The 23,140-nt window shown below is 37.5% G+C and overlaps 2 protein-coding genes across 2 annotated transcripts in view; both read right to left on the bottom strand.

Annotated features, from left to right (window-relative positions):
* The window catches only part of LOC144374356 (uncharacterized), a 234,268-nt gene that overhangs the window by 143,907 nt on the left and 67,221 nt on the right, over window positions 1-23,140 (bottom strand). The window lies entirely within an intron of this gene.
* The window catches only part of LOC144374355 (transport and Golgi organization protein 1 homolog), a 79,223-nt gene that overhangs the window by 43,175 nt on the left and 12,908 nt on the right, over window positions 1-23,140 (bottom strand). The window contains exon 2 of the mRNA XM_078037209.1: window positions 4,977-5,110. Within this exon, the coding sequence (XP_077893335.1) occupies window positions 4,977-5,110 (134 nt within the window). The remainder of the gene's footprint in view (window positions 1-4,976; window positions 5,111-23,140) is intronic.

Raw genomic sequence — 23,140 nt, 5'->3', positions numbered from 1 at the left:
TGAGATAATCTTTGTTTGGTAAAGTAAAAAGTTGTAAAATGTCTAAGTACATTGCAAAAAGCTTTAAAAGGTTAAATTGAAGGTAGTTAAGATGCCTTCACGATGGAGGAAAAAAAATATAACCCATGAAAATGGGAAGATAATAAGATAAAAGGTTTAGATAAAGAAGATTAAAAATTTGAAGTGGAAAACTTCAAAAACAGAAGTACAAAAAGGTAAAAAAAAGAGAGAAGATGTAGAAAGATAAAGATATAGGAAGATAAAAAGATGTAGAAAGACAAGAATTTTATACCCACAAAATAGGAAATGAAAGAAAACTAGGAGAGAAGAAAGCAACTAAGGGTAAATATAAAAACCTTAGAAGAAAACTAGAAGATAGAAATAAGATGGAAAATGGTTAAAAATGTCAAGTAAAGGTATTTCAGATAGAAAATACAAAGGGCTAAGACAACTATGGTTTCAAACCACATCTAAAAATTAAAAGGACTAAAGTAATTCTAAAAACTAAGGCAAAATGCTTTTGAAAGACTTAAATTTAAAAGGATCTTAAAGGGGTATATATCCCCCAAAGATAAACTTAAAATAACCCTTTTTTTACTCTAAACTTTTTAAATTTGGATTCATCAGGACTTAATGCTGCGGAAAGACATATGTATCCAAAAAATGTACATAAGCCTAAGGTACTTTGGAAAAATATTCTAACAGGACATTGGAAAGCTCCTGACCCAGTGTTTGTCTGGAGTCGGGGTTCTGTTTTTGTGTTTCCACAGGGAGAACAGCAGCCGATTTAGATTCGAGAGACACTAACTAAAACAATTTCTACAGACCAAAAAGAAGATAATTTGACTCAAATCCATAACAGCTGATATCCAGAGCTCCAGCTTGGCTATTCTTACATCTGCAACAGTGATTAACCACGGTGCCTTTTTTCAATATCTATTTTATTATTGCATTTTTCCCACATCATAAAGTTCTATTTTATTTTTTGAGCTCATACAAACCTAGGTTAATGTTTTTCTGATCAGCTTTGTTTTTTGACTGTGTTTTATTTTTTGACTGTGGAGTTTCTAAAAATTGCAATGGAGATTTTACCTAGGTAAAGCTACAAGGCTGTTATTATTGTCTTACGTGTTGTATGTTATGAGTGCACTGTTTTGTGTTGCATGTCAGTATGTGTGTATGTCCATATTTTTATATGAGGAGCGCTCATGAAAAAATGGATCCGAATTTTCTTTTTTTTTATTCACGTGATTTAAGTGGTTTAATCTAAATTAGGTAAACAGCTGTTAATGATTGTTTTCAAAGGTGGTTAACAGATCTGTTTGCTTACTATTGTTTTTAAAGGTGATTAACAGATCTGTTTGTTTACTTTCACTTTTCCTTTTCATTATATTTAATAATTCTGTTCAGGATAATGTCTCTTTAACATCATTGCCAGAATTCCCATCTCCATCCCAGTGCCAGTGAAGACTAAGAAAACCAAACTACAGCTTCTATGATAGCTATCACAGTAAACTGTATAAACTGATGCATCAATGAATATAACTCAACAAGTAATGCTCAATCAAGGACTTGATTTACTTTGGGAGGAAATGAACATATTGATAGACTCCTCCGATTTGAACTGCTTGCAGAACTTGCTTGGACTATATATGAGTTGCATGCATTGTGAACTATCGTCTGGTGCAGCGAATTGTGGTACTGCTGGCATATCCTTGCTGATGGTGTCACTAGTGATGCAATTTCCTTGCCAGCGCACCCCATGTTAATTGTGGTAATGCTGGCATCTTTGCTGATGGTGTCACCAGTGACACAATTTTTCCAAAGGAGCCGTCAATTGGCTTTGTGTCGTGGCATTTCTGTATCCTCCTCCCTTCTACTAGTGATGGTCTAAAATTTGGGGGCCAACAGAGGTGAGGCAAGAACCTCACCTCCCCACTGGCACCAAGGTTAAATTTGGGGGCCAACAGAGGTGAGGCAAGAACCTCACCCACCCACACTGGTGCTTAGGCCTATCCACAAGCATGGCTGAATGCTGGACCGGTAGTCAGTGACGGGTTGATCTGGTTGCAGTGGATTCAACCCAAGACAGGAAACTGACGTCTAAAGGTCAGTTCTCCCATGACGGGTAAGAACCATATGTTGAATTGGACAACCTACCAGGCACGGTCCTTTAGCCACATTGCTTGTTGTTTAATTAATCAGAAGGGGGGAGAAAATTAATGCTGCAGTCTTGGCTGGGCACAGAATCAGGAGGCACTCACAGCCTTGTAGATTCAAACAGAAATTCTTTATTCCCGACTCACACCGCCTCCACACAGGTTCGGGGGCAATCCAATCTCCCGAACAATTCACCTCCTAAAAACTTTTTCTCCAGGAGAACTCAGCGGGAACTCAGGCTGCAGGCACGCCCTACTCCCAGCAGCAATAATCTTCAACCTCCAACTTCCCTAAAACTCCTTTTGTCTTAAACTGGGAACACCCTAAGGAGTGGGATACTTCCTCAAACCTGATCAGCTCTAAACCCGGATCCGCCTTGGTCCTTGAGCAAGGTCACCTTACATGCAATGTCAACAGTGAAATCCATTTAACATGGGGTACGCTGGCAAGGAAATTTTGAAGCTTCATTCCTAATGGCCCTCAGCAGGGGAGAAAATAAAATTACAATATAATGCATATGAAACCACATATCAAGCTTCAGTTTCACCCAAAATAAATCCTCTGCAGAAAAGAACCCCATTTATTTTCAGCACCAACAGTTAAATTATATGAAGTTACATAAAGTGTACAAAAGATATATAAAGTTCCCCTTGAGAAAGACACTCCTATTACTAACTACTGACTAAAAGGAACAGAAGATTCTTGCCAATAATTAAAGGAAACTGATAGGCAAATCAAATGCACAAAAAAGAAAATTTAAAAAGGCATCTTATCACTACCTCTAAAATATCCCCATTCATGAATGTTCTTGTTATATCTAGAAACCATCTGAGAGCCAGTATTAGTGGTAGAATACTGCCATGAAGATTAGATAAGACGGAGCAATTAAAAGTTTCATCACTGCAGATAAAGTCAGAGACTCTAGAAAACCAACAACATTGCAGAATGAAAACTGAAAACTCAAAAGGAGAATCATTTTGAAAACTAAAGAGTTTTTAATTTCTTAAGTATAACACTTATGATATGAGAGGCGAGTCTGAGGGGAAATACACTTTTCCCTTCTGATGAAAATTCTATTAAGGTTAAATTTGGAAAAGGGAAAGAAACCAGAGATGTATGGAGAAAGGGAACACATTTATCTCTTCTTAATCTGTGTCAAATGAGACCATAGATTATATAAAGCTCCATAATTACACACTTGGTGGTATCCCATTTCTTGTGATATGAAAAAAATGATGCAGAATCATGGAGGCTCATGAATGGAAATAATTTTTATATCTAATTTTGCTTCCATACATCATCCCTGCTAAGGTGCTGCTGATTTGATTTGTGGGTGGGGAGCCAAGAACTGCCACAAGAGAACAAATTCTGCATAAGCTACTATCAGAACAAATGTACTTAAGTGCCACTGCCCTGAAAGGAAATATTCAAAAGGAAGATGGATTAGACAGGGGTCCTTTCCTAACTGAGTTTTTCATTTTATAGGAAGCTAAGATAAAACACAACCTGACTGAAGGCAAAGAGGACAAATGAATGCCAGAGGAACAATGCAAACAAGGTGCCACCCAAACACTCATCAGTTGGCAAAGATCCTTTCTGGTCAGGTGCTGAAAGCAGGGCTCCTCAGGAAGACAGGATGAGTGCTGCCACCCAGAATGGCAAGAGTCCTAGGGATGAACAGAGTTAACAGGCTACAATGTGAGAGGAGAAAATGCAAATCAAGCCCATTTATCCAAAAGCTCAAAGAAGGAAAGAAAGACGACTACTACATGAAAAATGCCACTTAGGTACATGGAAAAACAGTTCCAAGTTTAAAGGTTACCAATCCTATTTGGTATACTTGAAAGAAACAATAGATGGTTCTTTATATGGAGTACTGCAACTGGGACTCTGTCTAAATATAAAGTTTGTACCTAGAGGCACCATGTTTCAAGATCATTCCCTAAGAGTCAGAAATGGCAACAAAATGAAACTAGCTTTCCATAGGGATTACTCTTATTTTCTGTCTTATTTTCTGCTGTGTGGTGTTTTATTTAGGGTGAGAACTTTCAAGGATGCAACCCGGAATGTCTCTAAACTAGAACATTCCTACAGTCATCAAAGACCCTTGCTACTATTTTACGTAAACAATCCACATATCACATTTTTTTAAATGAAAAGGACAATACTCATAAGCCACTAGGAGGACACTCCTAGTGAATCTCCCCATTTAAAATATCAAAGCATGATATAAACAATGTCATGTCTTTCATCAGAAGATCCATACAACTGGCTGGAAGTAGAACCCCTGGGGGAACCTTCAGGCATAGAATATAGGAAAAGCAGGAAATGGATGACCCAGAAGTTGCAAAAAAGAAAAAAGGGGGGGGGGAAAGCACACAATGGACATAATATTCTGCTTTTTTAGAGTAAAAACAGCACAATTGATTAGGTAAAATACACAAAAAATCAACTTTAAATATGCATGCCTGAGTTACTATCTCTGACTTAATTTACAGGATTAACTCTAATGTCCATGAATCCTTCCCTTTTGAAACAGCAAAGCTAAGAATTGTCATGTTTTCACCATGACGACCTTTATGATGTGTAGAGCCTTCTGGAACTTGATGTGAGGAGTAGCAACCACAACCAGTTCAGTTCTGTTTCAGAAAGTCTCCTGACTTTCTATGCTGTGCCAGGCCTTAGGTGTGTTAGGAGCACAGGGCCTGGCAAAGAGGTCAGGTTAACTCTACAAAGACCCCAAGAAATCAGTCATTTAAATCTACACTGCTACCCATCAAAATTAAGAATATAACACCTGTCAAACTTTTACTTACACTTCCGGCCCAAAGTTCTGGTGATACCTCTGCAAGTTTATAGTAGACAAATACAGGGTCACCTTTTTTAAAATTTACAAAACGACAATCTGGTCCTGTGAAATCTTCAACAGCTTCACCTCGATACATTAACACTGTATATAAACATTGAAAAAAGAAAAAAACAAACATTAGGATTTGATTTTTCACAGTCCATATTGACTCATCAGGAAATATGAATCCCACTATGAACAAAAATCAAGTTTTTCCAGTACTCTCTGGAATCACTTTTAATTCACCTGCTCAAAGTATCTAAAATCCTTAGAGATTTTATTGCTATAAAATACAATATTCCCTGCAATTAGACGAGGGAAAAGGAAGCTTCTCTATTTTTCTCTGTGCTGAGAAATAAAAAGCAAAGTGGCTACCACCAACCATAGCTGGTTTCAGTGAAACTCTTGGTTCTTGCAGGCCTCCTCAATTTTTTTCTGTTTCATAATCATAGAAAGCTTCATTTTGCAAATATGTAAATCCAAGCGTAGACATGGACAGGCTTAAGTATGGCTTCATGCAGAGGTAATAGGAAAGAGGTTAGAATATCCAGGAACCCCCAAGGGGTTAATTAACTTGAACTAACTGCTAAAAGACATTACCTTTAAGTGGCTGCAAGTGCTACCATGCAGCCATAAACACTGTCAATTTCATTTGCAGCAGAGTTGCTGTCTCTGGGTTCAGGATCTGGGTAAATAACCAGGAAATATATTTTCTCTGAGCAAATATTGTTGACTATATCCAACATTAAGATTGTTTCAAAACATCCTCATTCGTATTTTTTTAATAAACAAAATCAAAAGTGGGTATCCTATCTGACAAGGAACAAGTTTAACCACGAGAAAAGGTCAGGCAATACCTTCATGCTTAAAATGCAGGACTAGGATCACAATTGATCTAGAAACTGGTAGAAGCAACATTTTTCTTTTGGTTGACCAAATAGTTTCTGATTTAAGATGAAATGGACAATAGATGTATGTAAAAAGCACAAAGAAATGGAAATAACACTTTTTCTAAAAGCCAATTAGCAGTAAAATACACGAGAATGTTTGTTTTATAAAAATATATGTCTGAGGAACAAACACAGATTTGGAGAGGGTAACTTGTTTTTTTGAAGCTAAAATAGGACTATTTTCAGAACTGTCAGCATCCTAATTCATATGTAATTAAGAGGCCAAGTTGAAGGTGAGAGACACTTTAAGGTGGGGAATTCTCATCACAAGTGGAAATGGCAATGTTTCTCTTGTTCCCCCTTAGGTCATAGAGGATTTATAAATCAGTAATATATTAGGTGACAACATAATGCATACTATGGAGCACCTATTTAGTTCTTTTTTTTTTTTGGAGCACTTATTTGGAAGGCACACAAGGACACCTTACATACACACCTCACTACTTCCTACAACGCAACACAGACCCACCTGTTGTTTTTGGTCACATCTGTTTGGACACAGGCCATTTCTCAAGTTATGTTACCCCACTGAACCTAACCAACACCATGTCTTAGTACTGACGAAGCATCAGTGATGAGATTGTCCAGGTATCCCACGTAGGATAGCGCTCAATAGCAAAGAATAGCAAAAATGAAAGAAAATATCATGGCAGCTGCTTTGCTTCTCTGAGTGTTTATTTATTCCAGCCTTAGGGTTACCTCTAGGAACTTCTTAACATATATTGGAGACATCTTTTTTCTTTATTGGAGTGGAACAAACAATTCAAATTACAAAATTTGGTTTTGGTAACACCAATTTAGACATAAAGAGCTCAATGGTAAACTTCTTGGCCTTTTTAGCATGAATATTTTAAAATGTGTACTGCTTACAATTTATGGACAACACAGTCATCAAGTTGCAAGGTTACTAGAAACCAAGCGGGAGTCCATAAGAAGTATTCTGGGCCAGTAAATATATAGAGGAAAGAGGTTCCAACAACACTAGTGACTGAGTCTAAAACTGAATTGGCTTATAAAAATCTTGGAGTATTTTTTATTGTTATTGCAACAAACCTCTTCATCTGAATCTGAATGGCTACATCCTCCCCACTGCCCACCTCCAATCCAGGAATTCTGTCCGCTTCCTGCGCACAGAAGAGGCTGCAGTTCCCAGGTGGCTGGTGCAGATCCTTGGCCTCTTTCAAAAGCAAAAGATTATTGGCCCACCTGCTACCCTACCTCAAATATGAAGGGAGGCTTCTATGCACAGAAATGACAGGATTGAAGCAGAGTCGGGGCCGAGACCTCGGAACACATTGCGTGCCTGGACTCGGTGCTCTTCCCAAGCCTAAACTCTAGTCCCTGTTAAAAGGCAAAACCAGCCCAATCCCCAGTGCAGCAAAAGGACAAAGGGGCCAGTGAGCCTTTCCCAAGGAGCCCCACCATCAACCTTCCGCGGGAATTAGGGCCACCGAGCCCTGGAGAGCATCTGCCCCGATACTGCACCGGCCCAGGTCCCTGTAGAGGGGGCAGAAAAGCGCTCTGCTACAGCGTGGACACAACCCCATCACCCACTGAGATCCTAGGCGAATCCTGGAAGGGAATAAACTGAGAGCTGTCCCTGGGGAATCGTGTTTCCCAACCCCTGCCTCAGTCAGTAGAGAAAAATAAAACGCTGGCAACAAGTGGGAGTCGAAGCCCCCCACAACCCGAGCGGGCTGGCTGGGGCGCCAGCAGAGCCAGAGGGGACACACGCAGGGTCCCGAGGCTCTGTCACTCCTGCTCCCCACCCGTCATCCTGCGACCCCCCTCACCCAGCCCTTGGGGCTGGGGACGAGGGAGATCGGAGCCCCATGTGGCCCCAAAGAGCCTCAGTGGAGACCCTGGGCTGCCCACCCGCCTGTGCACTCACTGCTGCATTTGTCGTCTGCACAGAGTTTGTGTTTCGACCAGCGCTGGCCGGTGCTCGGGTCCGGTTGGCCTGGCACTCGCCAGTTCGGCCACAGCACGAACAGCCAGAAGAGCACCATGAACAGCCAGAAGACCAGCACCTGCGCCACAGCCATGTTGTGGTCACCTGGGTGAGCCGGTGAAGTAGGCTGCGGCGGGCGTCTGTGGGCGCGTAGGAGGTGGGGCTCAGGGGGCGTGTGGGTAGCCAAGCACAGAGGGGTGGCGCCAGGAAAGGCTTACGCCTTTCCTGGGTGACACTTCAGCAGGGATATCTGGGGGTCAGTCCACAGACTCTACTGGAGAACACACGGAGCTGGAGCTCCGTCCTTCTCTAGTCCAGACCTTCTCCTCAACTGAAGACCTTCTCCTCTAGTCGCTGCCTTGGCAACTAGGACTCTCGTTCTCGTCCAATCACCTGCTTTTGCTTCTGTGCCCTCACAAGTGACCCTCCACATGATTCTAGTAGTCACCCACCCATCCCCCCCCCTGCCAACTGGTCCTTTCTGGCTTTCCTCAACGTCTCATTTCTGGTTCATCCTGAACTAGCCCACTCCACCATCACTCCCATCCCCCATTCCTGGTCTGGTACCTCCTTTTCTGAACTACCAAATCCCACCCCTGACTTGTCACAGCTAGTCTATGGTTCCAGGCTCCCTCCCCTTCAAACTCCTAGAGGTTCCTTGAAGCCCCACCCCAAGATCCCTCTGATTAGGAAAGGGGAAGGTGAATGGAACTGTGAGTGAGGGTGTAAACTGGAGACAGTGGCCTGCTTTTTTTTAAGGCGGGGACAGGTGGGGGCAGAGAGATGGACATTAGTCTTCAGGCTAAGATCTTGAGATTCTTATCTTTATCCGTAAGGGAAGAAATTATTTAATTCAAAAGCATATTTTTAACTCTCACTTTGTGCTACCATTCATGCCAGACGCTGGACAAAGCCCTAGCATGGTGTGGGAGTGAATGAAAATCAAAAGACAAGATATCTGGTCCTGGTCCAAAAAAGTCCACAACTTAGTGGGAACCAACTGACAAAACCGATTGTCAGAGAAGAAAGCTAGTAGCTAACATTTCTTGAATGCTTTCTTTATGTCCAGTTGTTATTCTGAAGGTTTTATACATATCAATTCATTTAATCTTCATAACAATAGTACCTTACAGTAGTAGTAGGTCCTATTCCAATCCTTATTTTAGAGTAAATTGAGGCAGTCACACATCCAGTGATTAATGGAGCTAAGTATCAAGCCCAAGGAGTAGACTCCTTTTCATCACAACCTATCAACTAACAAGCAATTGTACTTTCTGACAAGAGGAGCAAAATCTGATTTAAATCATAATATAGCTGAATTACTGATATGTACAGTTAAGGGGGGAAAGGCACAAGCTAGCCAGCCCAAGGAAGAGTGTCTGCAATGCTCCCATCCTGGGTGGAGCCATTCTCGTTTGTCTGTGACCAAGGGCTTGTTACTATAGTCTCTGCTAAGGTTATTCATCAACCTCCAACAATGAACCCATCAGTTGTTTCTCCAAATTAACTGAATCTTTAAAACTTAGAAAAAAGAATGTAGTCCACCATGTTCACAATGTTAAATAAAGAAAACGATGGGAAAAAAAAGGTGTGCACAAATATTTGTCTACAGGGGCCATGAGAGGTCCCCGTTGGTCCAGTGTACTTCTGCGCTTTCTGGAGAACCAGTGGATCATACAGAGAAACTGTCTATCTGAGTCATTCTTCATTTCTTTTCTACCATGTATTTATTATGTTATAAAATGTATCTAGTAGGCATCTCTAACAACATGTTGAAAACTGAACTCATTTTTCTCTCAAAATCTGCTTTCAGTCTTCCCTATCTCAGAAATAAGAATGACAATTTAATTCCCATTATCCAGGTGCTCAAAGCCCAAAACTTACAAACCACCTTTGATCTCTTTTCTCTCACATTCCAACTCCAGTCCATTAGACAATATTATGTCTTTATTTTTATAATTTTATTGAGATATAGTTGACCTACAATAAATTGCACATTTAAGGTGTAGGATTTGATAAGTTTTGACATGAATATACCCATGAGACTATCACCAAAATCAAAAAAGTATTTCATCCTTCTTTGTAATCCCTCCCCTCTCCTTTTCTGGGCTGTCTCCAAACATCTCCTGTCATCATAGATTGTTTTGCATTTTCTAGAATTTGATATAAATTATAAAGCATTTTATTTATTTATTTTTCTGACTTCCTTCTTTCCAAATAAGCATTTGAAACATGCCCAGAATCTGACCACTCCTCTGCATCTGCTAAGCCAATATACAGGCCAAACCCACATCATAAGTCAACTGAATGATTCCCATAGCCTTCTTCTGTCCTTGCTTCTGCCCTCATTTTCCCCAATATCTATTGTCCTGATGGCAACTAGAGTGATATTCTTAAATATAAATTTGATTGTGTCTCTCTGCTCAAAATCTTCCTATAGCTTCCCATTTCCAAATAAAAGGCAATGACTTTAGCCAGGCCTGGTCATACTCATCTGTAATCCCAGCAGCTCAGGAGGCTGTCAGGAGGATCCTGAGTTCAAAGCCAGCCTCAGAAATGTAGTGAGTCCCTAAGAAACTCAGTGAGACCCTATCTCTAAATAAAATATTTTAAAAAGGACTGTGGGTGTTGCTCAGTGTTTAAGTGCCCCTGGGGGTTCAATCTCTGGTATCAGGAAAAAAAAAGCCATGATTTTATTATGGATTGCCCTGCCTTATTATGGACTGTTCTTATTCAATGTGACTCCCCTCATCCTCTTCTCCCCATTTCCTAACATTCTTCTCTTGTCTGTTAGTTCCATTTAAATACACCAATCCCACCCCTGCTTCAGAGCATTTACACTTGCAACTTTGCCTCAACCTTAACTGCCCAAATCATCTAACTAGCTAACTACCCCCTCACTTTATCATGTCTCTGTAACAGTGGCATTTCATGTGATAAAGACTTTTCCTGGCCATCCTACACAAAATATAGCCTCTTGTCATGACTATCAAGCCCATTACCCTGCCTTTCTTTCTCTTCAGACTTGCCTTACCACTTTAGACTTCTCTTACCACTTGCCTTACATTTGTTTATCTACTTGACTGCTCTGACCCAACCTCAAACACAATTTCCAACAGGAGCAGGAAATTAGTTATTTTGTTCACTACTGTTACATCAGTGACTAGGGAAATGCCTAGAATGTATGAGAGAGTTAACAAATGATTTGATGGATAAACTCATGGTTCCAATAATATTATAAATATACTACACTATTAACCTAAACACATATATTAACTATTAAGCCCCCATATATAAATAGTACTGAGAGGAAATAAGCTATGAGAACAAGGCATTTAAGGTCCACCTCTCAGCAGCATGCATCCTCAACTCCAGGAATGTACCCCTGAATGTGTTTGTTGAATAAAAACATACTTGTGTGGAGAGTAGTTGTTTGGTTACATGATACTGAAATATTTAAGTAGATCTTTTAAAACTAGTTTTAATTTTTTCTTATTTTTCTTATTATAGAATATGGTATGTTGTAGATTTTTTCTTATTGTAGAATAGAAATTAATGATAATTCATTGGTGGAAAAATCAGAAGAGCAAAAAGATCTAATTGCATATTACCTTCTTGATATTTACTTTGACTCATAATCAGATATACTTTTATATGCATAGTCAGTGCTTCCAGTTACTGAAGAACTAGCTGCTTAGTTTGTAGAGTTTTCAATATTTTGATTTATCAGTATTATTTTTTAAACTTATTGCCTTAAAGACATATTAACTAGTCTGGTGGATAATGAGAAGAAAATTTCTCAACTGGTCACAATAAAGTAGTGGTGGTTCTTTCTACCAGGATACATACAATTAGTGGATGAATCAGCATTCACTTTTACTCATAGCATTTAAATATGTGGCATTGATGTTTAACATGTTTAATATAAGGTTATATTAAAAACCTTCAGAAAAGGAACAGGATAGAATGTGGTGGTGATTGTTGGCATGGAGATAAATAATCTCAAGTGAATTATTCTTTAATACCTCAAAGGGAATTCTTACGGGGTAAGGGTTGAGTAATTGTTAAAGGTAAATGTGACCAGTTTGGGTGGAGGGGACATAAAATTCTAAGATATGAAGGGTTCCTAATGTCAGAGTACAATCTAAATGAGACAAAAACATATCTGAAACAAATAATTGGCAGCATAATAACATATACCATTGGAAATTTGTGAAGGCACTTGCCTAGGAGCATTCAGTAGGCCTACCGCTGCTGTTACCAGGAAGAACCTCATCTATTGTAAATGATGTGCCAGAGAATAGTGTTAAACATTTATGGAAGACTAAATCTCTCCAAGAGGGGCAACAGATTTACCCTCGCATATGAAACATTGGAAAAAAAGTGGACAAAATACAAACAACAGTTCTCAGATATTAGATAATAAGCAGCATAAGAGTGACCTCTAAGATAAAGTTAGGCATGAGAGATGAGTGCTACGATTATCCCAATTTACTCCCTGGAAAGAATTTTTCAGGCCACATCCAGAGAAGGAAAACTCAAATAGAAAATCTCCTGAGTTGAAGAGATGGATTTTAAAGTCTGAAGAGACCGACGCAGCTAGAAGTCCCAGAGCAGAATAAAGGAGAGAGTAGAGAACTGCAGATGGAGGGAGAGTGTGTACATGCACTAGCTCTCTAGACATCTATGGAGGGTTCCCCTGAAGTCTGCGGCTATGTAACAATGGGCTCACATGTAAGGCCAGAGAAAGAACCTTCAGAAAGGAACAGAATGGAAGGTGGTGGTGATTGTTGGCATGCAGATCAATTTTTGTAATCACCAGCTAGAATGGAAAATCTATAATAAAAGGGCATCAAGTAACATAGTCAGTAAAAGGGACAAAATAGCCCAAGATTGAAGGTAACTCCTGTCTAGAAGAATCGTAAAAAGATAAAAATGTTTCCAAGATAGTTCAGAAAAAAAAGCTGTACACAGCTCAAGAATATTTAAAAGAATACAAAATTTCCAGTATTGAACAAGGTAAATTCACAATGTTTGGAATCCAATAAAAATGTATGAGGCATGCAAAGAGCGAGGAAAATATAACCCATGTTGAAAAGAAAATTAATAAAAATGATCATTAATTACACTGTGATAGAGTTATTATACAAGGACATTAATACAGTTGTATACCATATGTTCAAGATGCTATGGAAAAGCATAAGCATGTAAAGGAGAAAAAGAAGATATAAAAATGTCTGAATTAGATAAAACAGATAAAATTAGATAAAATCAGATAAAACAATGGCTAAGGTGAAAATTACACTGAATGAGATTAACAGCAGATTTAACATTGAAGAAGTCAATATCAGCAAACTGAATATGCAGTGATAAAGACTCCAAAATCAAACACGGAGAAAGAGACTGAACTGAACAAAGCATCAGTATGCACAGCTTCAACCAGTCCAATATATATGTTATGGTAGTTCCTAAAAAGGTGGGAAAAACACATTTGAAAAAATAATAAATAAAAATGTTCTATATCTGATGAACACTCAGATTCAAAAAGCTCAATGAATAAGAAAAATGATAAAGATGACACAAATTTACACTAAATGCTTAAAACCAGTGCTAAGAAAAAAATTGAAAAGCATCTACAGAAAACAGATACCATTATGTACAAAGGAGTGAAAGTAAAATGTCAAAATTCATTCAAGAACCATGCAAACCAGAAAACAGTACATCAACATTTTCAAGTTCTGAAAGAAAAAAAAACTGATATCCTAGAATTGCATTCCAAATGAAAATATTATTTCAAAATGATATAGTCTTTAATGCAAAAGAATTAAGTTAAGCCCTACCCCACATAAAAATTACCTCAAAATGGACCACAGACATAAATGTAAGAATTCAAAATGGACAACACATATATATGTAAGAACCAAAACTAAATGTAAGAAAGCATAGGTAAATCTTGGGGTAGACAATGACTTTGTATTTAAGACACCAAAGGCCCAAGCACCAAAAGAAAAAATAATAAAGTAATGAACTTCATCAAATTTAAAACTTTTAAAGGCTACCATCGAAGAAAGTGAAAATACAATCATAGAAGAAAATATTTACAATTCATATAGTTAGAATATATATAACTACCTAGAATATACAAGCAATTCTTATTGTTCAATATGAAAAGACAAATGGCAAGAAATTAGAATAGACATTTCTCCAAAGAAAATATGCAAAAGCAAATAAGCAAATGAAAGGATACCCAGCACCATTAGGGAAATGTACAACCTCAGTGAGATACTACTTCACATCTATCAAGATGGTTATAATCAAAAAGATAATAATAAGTTGGCAAGGATGTGGATCAATGGGAGCCCTCACACACTACTGGTAGGAATAGACTACAGACCTAAATGTAGCAGCTAAACCTATACAACTTCTGGAAGAAAATATAAAAAGCTGCTTGGCAGAGGCTTTTAAAACTAACTAGCTCTCTCTGCCTCATGCTCTCTTTTTTCCTCTCCTCAAAAACTTTGTCTCATGCTGGGCGTGGTGGTGCATACCTGCAATACCAGTGGCTCAAAAGGCTGAGGCAGGGGGATTGCAAGTTCAAAGCCAGCCTCAGCAAAAGTGAGGCACTAAGCAACTCAGTGAGACCCTGTCTCTAAATAAAATACTAAATAGGACTGGGGATGTGGCTCAGTGGTGGTATGACCCTGAGTTCAATCCCCAGTACCAAAAACAACAACAACAACAAACTTTGTCTATTGTATATTCATTGTTATGGAAATGGAAAGGTAAGCTGACAGACTAGGAAAAAGTATTGGCAAAACATATCTCTCTCAAGAGAATGATATCTAGGATATACAAATGATTCTTACAACTTATTAATAAGAAAAATCACCCAATTTGAAAAGATGGGCAGAAGACTTTTTTTCTTCACCAAAGTAGACACAAATATGGTGAATGTGCACACGAAAGGATATCCAACATAAGTTGAAATGTAAATCAAAACTGCAATGTTATTACACATACAGTAGGATGGACAAAATTTAAGACTCATCATAACAAATGTTGACAAAGATGAAGACTATGGTATCTCTCTTAGAACTGCAGACTATAACATGTAGTATAAACAATGGCACAAACTGTTAGAAAACTGTTTGGCAGTTGCTTTACAAATTAAATCACATCTGTCGAGATATTTACTCCAGAGAAATAAAAGCATACATCCACACTGAGACTTGTGCACAACTATTCATGGTGGTTTTATTTGTAATAGTCAAAAAATCCCCAATGTTGGACTGTGGGAACATATCTGTCTTACATGCCTCAGAACCCTTATACTCATATTAACCATATAGTAGACATTTGATTACTAACTATTACATGAATGTAGAGATTGATTTTTTACTGTTAATAGAGCTTCTCTTTTATTAAATATAACAGACAAAAGAAAATCACGTATAGTACAATGAATTATCACAAAGTAAACATATCCACTGAACCTTAACCCAGGTCAAGAAATTGGACATCAAATGCACTTTCATGAGCCCTTTCTCATTGCTCCCCTAATTATTCCCTCCACTCCCCCAGACTTAGGCACTATTTTAACTTCTAATAACAAGGATTAGATTTGCCTATTTTGTTACTTTATACAGTGTAATCATACACATGTGTTCTTTGGTATGTGGCTTTTTTAGCTCCATATGTATTTTTATAAGATTTATCCAAGTTGTTGAATGTGAAGGTACTTCTTATTTTCATTGCTTAATAATTTTTAATATTTAATTTATAATAATTGTATAAATATAACCTGGTTTACTTAAAAAAAATCCCCAATGTATATCAATAGGAAAATAGACAATAAATTTTGGAAACATACTTAGTAAGAATAAAGAACTATTGATAATAGCAAAAACAGGGAGATTCTGAATGAAATAAACTAGACAAAAAGTAATATGTATTGAAAATTCTTTTTTTTTTTGTACTCCCTAGTACAAATATCCAGGGGTGCTCTACTGCTGAGCCACATCCCCAGCCCTTTTTATTTTATTTATTCATTTATTATTAATTTTTTTTTTTTGCTATCAGAGATGAAACTCTTGGGAACTAAACCACTGAGCCACATCCCCAGCCCTCTTTTGTATTTTATTTAGAGATAGGTCCCAATGAGTTACTCAGGGCCTCGTTAAGTTGCTAAGGTTGGTTTTGAAATCCCAATTCTCCTGTTTCACCATTCTGAGCCACTGGGATTACAGATGTGTGCCACCATGCCCAGTTTAGTTTTTATTTTGAAACAGAGTCTGGCTCAGTTCCCCAAGTTTACCTCAAACTTGTGATCCTCCAGCCTCAGCCTCCTGAATATCTGGGATTACAGACTCTGCCACCACCTTCCAGCAGATTCAGTTATATTTAAAGGTAGAAAGTTATAAACCAGGTGAATCCTAGTAAAGGTCTTAGTAAAAAAATAAAATAATAGCACTATGCTTGGTCACAATATGGTAAGTCAGAAAATGACAAGAAATATCCATTTTCTGTGAGGTTGACCAGAACAGTATCATTTCTCAATGGATTTCAAAGGGTCTCCTTCCTTCTTTCCCCCCGCCCGCCCACCTTTCCTTCCCTCCCTCCCTCCCTCCCTTCCTTCCTCCCTTCCTTCCTGAGTTTTGGCGTGTGTGTGTATGTGTGTGTGTGTGTACATCATCTTCTGTGCCAATGTAAGAGATTCAGGCAATGGATCAACCTTTACACCTGTGCCGAAGGACCCCAATCTTGGATCTATCTCCAAGGGTGGAGGTGACTCTAGATCCTCATTATAATCTCGAGAATGGGAACTCCTAAATTATAAACAGGTCTTTCTTGGTAACACCAGTTTCCTCCTTGGTAAAAGTTAGTGTAGTGGGAGGGTGGCAAGGGCCCTACCCTGCCACAAAATAAATGCTAAAATGTATTTTGGTACAAATTGTAAACACTAAAGAGTTAAAAGTAAGAGATGAGTCTTGGGATTTGAGCTAGACCTGGATAAATACATAGGATTCAGATTCTAAAAAGAGAATAAAAGGCAAGTGAATTAAACAGCATAAAAGACTCAGCAGAAAGAAGTATGTTTAAAAAACAGTAAGGACACCTCATTTTGCTGAGAGGAAAGGATTCTATAAAGGATGACATATTTGTGTGCTTAGGTCAGATTATGAAATTCCTTGAAAATCAAGCATAAGGATTTAGACTTAATAGAATAAAAATGCATAAAATATTAGACTTTAAGTAAAGGGATCATATAACTTAAGTGGAATTTAAACAAGTATCTTGTCCTTAAATCCAGGGAAGATGGAGGTTTAGGCTGGGCATAATGAGTAGAGCTGAGGCACTCCCCACAATTAAAAAGTCATGTTGAAGTGTACTGTACTAATGGAAGTGAGTCATATACAAGGCAAGGTCTTCTGCCAGCATCTACTGTTTGTCTAGCCCTGACAAATATTATTCCACTTTCAACTGTACAAAGAAAGAAACTCAAACATCTGAAATTGCCACTAATATATGGCATGTATATGAGTTCCTGTTTCTGGTTCTGCCTAATTTACCTTGGCATTCTTTTCACAGAGGTCAAATATTTGGTGTGTTGAAATAAATGCAGAACAGACATTGGGGACTTGTGGCCTGCACATCTCAATTTCCACAGTGCACTGTTGGGCTTTATCCATTTAGTTTTCAGAAATATAAATTACTTCCTTACGAGAACAACAGCAGAAGTAAGGAATACAGCCAAAAGGATTGTAGTCAGAAGTCTAATTGTGTGACTATAGGCAAATCATTAATTTTCTGAGTCTCAGATATTTCATCTATACAAATATGGGTCAAATTTAAAATTTTATAATTCATTTTTAAAGAAGAAATAGAGATAATATATGAAAGATTGCCCATTTATGTGGTTTAAATAATTAAACAGCAAAATCCTGGCGGTTACAGCCAATATAGACAATTGACAAAGCAACAAAAGTCTTGGCAATAAATGCTTTCATTACTAAGGAGACATTTTTAGATAGTTCCTACTCTGGAAACTGTTCTCTTCTCACTGAAACAAAGTAAGGCTGATAACATCCTCCCAAAGTGTGCTTGGAAGATCACAAGCACCTCTTGGAGGAGACAGGGAGAGTGGAGGAGAAAATATGTTCTTCGGGATAACATATAGTCTACCAGAGCATACACTGAAGCAAAGCAAACCCTCCTGAATCTTCAGCATTTTAACTGATGCATGCAGTATAAAATTAGAAACAGGACCATAAACACTATTATGAAGACTATACTCAGTGGGGGACACTGAACAAACATATATGGGAAAGTAAGTTCTCTGTGATTCGTATGAAATCTCAGTCTTACCCAAATCCACATGAAATTTGAAATGGTTTGGAATACATAAGAAGATCAGTGAATGACATCAAACCCAAATGATGAAATAGGGAATCTGAACATGATCTTTCTCTTATTTCTCACTGATCCCTTAGAACCACCAATAGAAATATAATATTAACTCTACATGTAAATTAAATTTTCTAGAAGTCATATTTTAAAAAATAAGACAGATGAGCTTCATTTAATAACACATTTTACATAATTCAATATATTCAAAATGTCATCCTTTTAATTTGTAATCAAAATTAAAATATAACTGTTATTTTACATTCTTCATAATAAGTCTTTGATATCTGACTTATGGCACATCTCAGCTCAAACTGGGCACATTTAAAGACAGTCGCAGCATAAGAAAGTAGGGATTGTAAATTAACACTAGGCCATATCATATACTTGCACTTATTTTAAAGAAAAGCCAAGTTTAATAGTATGTTTTAGGTTTTAAAATATTTTTGGCCAACCTCTCTTGGTACTTACGCAGAAGTGAGAAAAGATGATTGAAGGTATCTCAACATCCCTCTTTTTTTTTCACTCAGAGGTTAAGATTTCTGTTGCAATAGCTAGGGATTGCATTGTCATTTTTGATGAATCTCAAGTCTATAATCAAAAAGTGTAAGTCATCATTAGGTTCCTACACTTGTCATTCTTTTATTATTTTTCATTGTTATCTTAAATATACTTACTTCTTGACAAACATAAAGAAATAAAGAATTATATTTAAATGGATAATAAAAAAATTTGACTGCATAAAATCCCTTTTCGTTTTAGGTAGACCCACTGGTACAAACAAGTCACCTGGGTGGTCTATTTTTCTTTGGTAACAGGGATTGAACTCAAGGGCTCTAGACCACTGAGTCACATCTCCAGCCCTATTTTGTATTTTATTTAGAGATAAGGTCTCACTGAATTGTTTAGGGCCTTACTTTTGCTGAAGCTGGCTTTGAACTCATGATCCTCCTGCCTCAGCCTCCAGAGCCACTGGGATTACAGGCATGCAGCACTGCATCCGGCACCTGCTCTGTTCTCTTACTTAACTGCAACTGTGTTTTCCTTGGTAGATTACTTCTTTGCACCAGGGTTTCTTGATAGAACTCTATTGGTACTTTGGTTTGGACTATTCCTACTAGCTGAAGGTTATATACTATCTATGGGCCTGGCCAAAAAATGTTAGTAGTTTCCTCAGTGATGGTGAAACAACAACAAAATGCCTCCAGGCATTTCTAAACTTCTCTTGATAAGACTAGTATTACTCTCCCAGTTTGAGAGTCACTGCTTGAGAGTCACTTGCAGAGTTAGTTAAACTCTGATCATTTAACAAAGCACCTTTAGTTGTAAGTATCCTATATTTTGTAGTTTGCAAGTATTCTGTATTTTGTAATTTCTCTTATCAGCTAAAAAGAAAGGATTATAAAATCAACATTTAAGGCCGGGCTTCATGATGCACACTGTAATCCCAGTGGCTCTGGAGGCTGAGGCAGGAGGATATTGAGTTCAAAGTCACCCTCAGCAATTTAGCAAGGCCTTAAGTAATTTATGGATTTCCTATGTCAAAATAAAAAAAAATGTAAAAAAAGGGCTGGTGATGTGGATCAATGGTTAAGCACCTAGATTCAATCCCCTGTGCCCATCCTCCACAAATCAACATTTTAAAAACCAGAATCACTAAAACATCAAAGAAACTCAAAGGTCCTTGTAAACACAACTGACTTTGCTTCAAAGGTTTTTTGCTTTTTGTTTTCCACTTCAAGTTAACACTACCTTTAAAAAAAATCACATTTTTTAATTTATTTTTTCTGACCTCTAAGAGGGATCTTACATTTTTCTACTTCCCTTTCCAAGACTATTCCCTCTTTTGCACTGTGTAATCTTGAATTTAAATCTGAATTAGTTGCATTGATTTTCCCTTGTGTTAATAGTCAAATTATGATACAATTTGAATTATTGAAATGCATAGAGGGGTTTCTTTTATTATTTTTAATGAAAACTCATATCTTTAAAATTAGCACCTAGGGGACTATAGGTGGAGACTTAATATGTAGAGTCATCAGCATGATAATTGTAATTAAATAAACACAAATCAGTTCATGATAGCTGATTTCATTTACTATTATAATCAGCTTTCTCTTCTATAACATAGCACAATTAGTCCTAAATTGACATTCACTAATTGTATATTAGAGTTTCAAGGAAAACAATGAAGAGTTAGTGACTATCATAATGATTGAGATGTGTTTTGATATCAGTAATTATTATTATTTTTAAGATGGGGGTCTTGCTATTTTGCGTAACCTGATCTCCAACTCCTGGACTCAAGCAATCCTCCTGGCTTGGCCTTCTGAGTAGTTAGGACTACAAGTCACCAAACCAGCCCAGTAATTATTGTTTAGTAGATCTCTTTTTGGACACTAAAATCACTACTAATATGATTGTATATGTTTGAAATTGGTTTTATGAGCAACATACAGATTTGATGCAATTCCCATCAAAATGCCCACAAATTGGTGTGAATATACTTTGTATACAAAGAGAAATATGAAAAATTGTGCTCTATATATGTAATATAAATTGTAATGCATTCTGTTGTCATATATAAATTTAAAATAATAATAATAATAATAAATGTCATTTTTCCAGACCTAGAAAAAAACAGTCCTGAAATCCATTTGGAAGAATAAAATATTCAGAATAGCCAAAACAATTCTAAGTCAATAAGCAAGCTGGAGGCATCATCACAATACCTGACTTCAAATTGTACTACAAAGCTATTGAAATAACCACTGCATGGCTCTGTCATAAAACCAGATACATAGACCAATGGGAAAGAAGAGAAGACACAGAAAAAGATCCAACACAGTTAACAGTCATCTGATTCTTGACAAATATGCCAAAAATATATTGGGAGAAAAGACAGGCTTTAAACAAATGGTGCCAGGAAAATTGGTTATCTATATGTAGACAAATAAGACTAGACCCTGTACAAACTTGAAAGAGATCAAAAGCCCAGGAATTAGACCAGAAACTATGCAAATCCTTGGAAGAAAATATAGGTTTGAGACTCCAGCATATAGGTACAGGCAAAGGCTTTCTTATTAGAACTCCTAAAGCTCAGAAAATAATGACAAAAGTTAATAAACAGAATGGCATCAAATTAAAAAGCTTCTGCACAGCAAAGGAAATTATTAGTAACATGAAGAAAGAACCTACGGAATGGGAGAAAATATATTTGCTAACTATTCTTTTTTTAAAAAAAAAGAGAGAGAGACAATTTTTTAATATTTATTTTTTAGTTTTCGGCGGACACAACATCTTTGTATGTGGTGCTGAGGGTTGAACCTGCACTGCATGCATGCCAGGCGAGCGTGCTACCGCTTGAGCCACATCCCCAGCCCTGCTAACTACTCTTTGACACAGGATTAATATCCAGACTATATAAGAAACTTTAAAAAACTTAATACCAAAACCTCAAATAACCTAGCTTAATTGGGCAAATGACTTAAACAGATTCTTCTCAAAAGAAGAAATAAAAATGGACAACAAATCTATGAAAATGTTCAACATCATTAGCAATTAGGGAAATGCAAATCAAAACTACAGTGAGCTTTCATCTCACTCTAGTCAGAATAGCAGCCACCAAGAATATGAACGATATGGGGCTGGGGTTGTGGCTCAACAGCAGATTGCTGGGGCTGGAGATGTGGCTCAGGTGGTAGCGAACCTGTCTGGCATGCGCGCAGCCCAGGTTCGATCCTCAGCACCACATACAAACAAAGATGTTGTGTCTGCCGAAAACTAAGAAATAAAAAAAATGTTAAAATTCTCTCTCTCTCTCCCCCCGCCCTTAAAAAAAAAAAAAAACCAGCAGATTGCTTGTCTAGCACGTGCGAGGCCCTGGGTTCGATCCTCAGCACCACATTAAAAATAAATAAATAAAAATAAAGGTATTGTGTCCAACTACTTAAAAAAAAAGAATATGAACAATAATAAATGCTAGAGAGAATGTGGAGAAGAAGGGACACTTTTTTCTCTGTTGATAGGATTGTAAATGAATATAACCACTATTGAAATCAGTATGGAGGTTCCTCAAAAGACTAGGCAGGAAACCACCATATAACCCAGCTATACAACTACTCAATGTTTATCCTAAAGAATTAAAGTCATAATACTAGAGTAGTACATGCATACCCATGTTTATAGCAGCACAATTCACAGCTGCCAAACTATGGAACCAAACTAGGTGCTTATCAAGGATGAATAAATAAAGAAAATGTGGCATATACACACAATGGAGCTTTATTCAGCCATAAAGATGAATTATGTCATTTGCTGGAAAACGGATGAAACTTGAGAACATTCTATTACACAAAATAAGCTAAACTCATAAGATCAAGGGAGCATATGTTTTCTCTCGGATGTGGAAGCAAGAGAGGAAAAAGGAAAAGAAAGTGAAAATCAAAAGGAGATCAGTAGAGTGTAGGAAAGGGACCAGGAGATGGAGGAGTGAAGGGAAAATACTGGGGAATGATATAGGCCAAACTGGAGTGTTATATTGTGCATGTGGAAATATGTAACGACAAATACTGCCATGATTTACAACTATAATGTATCAACAAAAAAAATGGAAAAAATAAAAGAAAGCAAACAAAAGAACAGAATTGCTTTCATGTATGCATGTATGTATGTATGTATACAGCCTAGCCAAACATCTATTGTGAGCATAAACATTAATACTCTGGAAAAGTGATGAGCCTGACACTGTTTTTTTTTAATTGTTATCTTTATTCCTTTTTTCCCCTCCCTCCCTCCCTCCCTCCCTCCCTACCTCCCTCCCTCCCT

The sequence above is a fragment of the Ictidomys tridecemlineatus genome, unplaced genomic scaffold (genome assembly GCF_052094955.1).
Source record: "Ictidomys tridecemlineatus isolate mIctTri1 unplaced genomic scaffold, mIctTri1.hap1 Scaffold_66, whole genome shotgun sequence".
In the NCBI taxonomy this organism is placed as follows: domain Eukaryota; kingdom Metazoa; phylum Chordata; class Mammalia; order Rodentia; family Sciuridae; genus Ictidomys; species Ictidomys tridecemlineatus.
The sequence above is the reverse complement of the archived record's forward strand: the minus strand, read 5'-3'. Positions and strand labels throughout refer to the sequence as shown.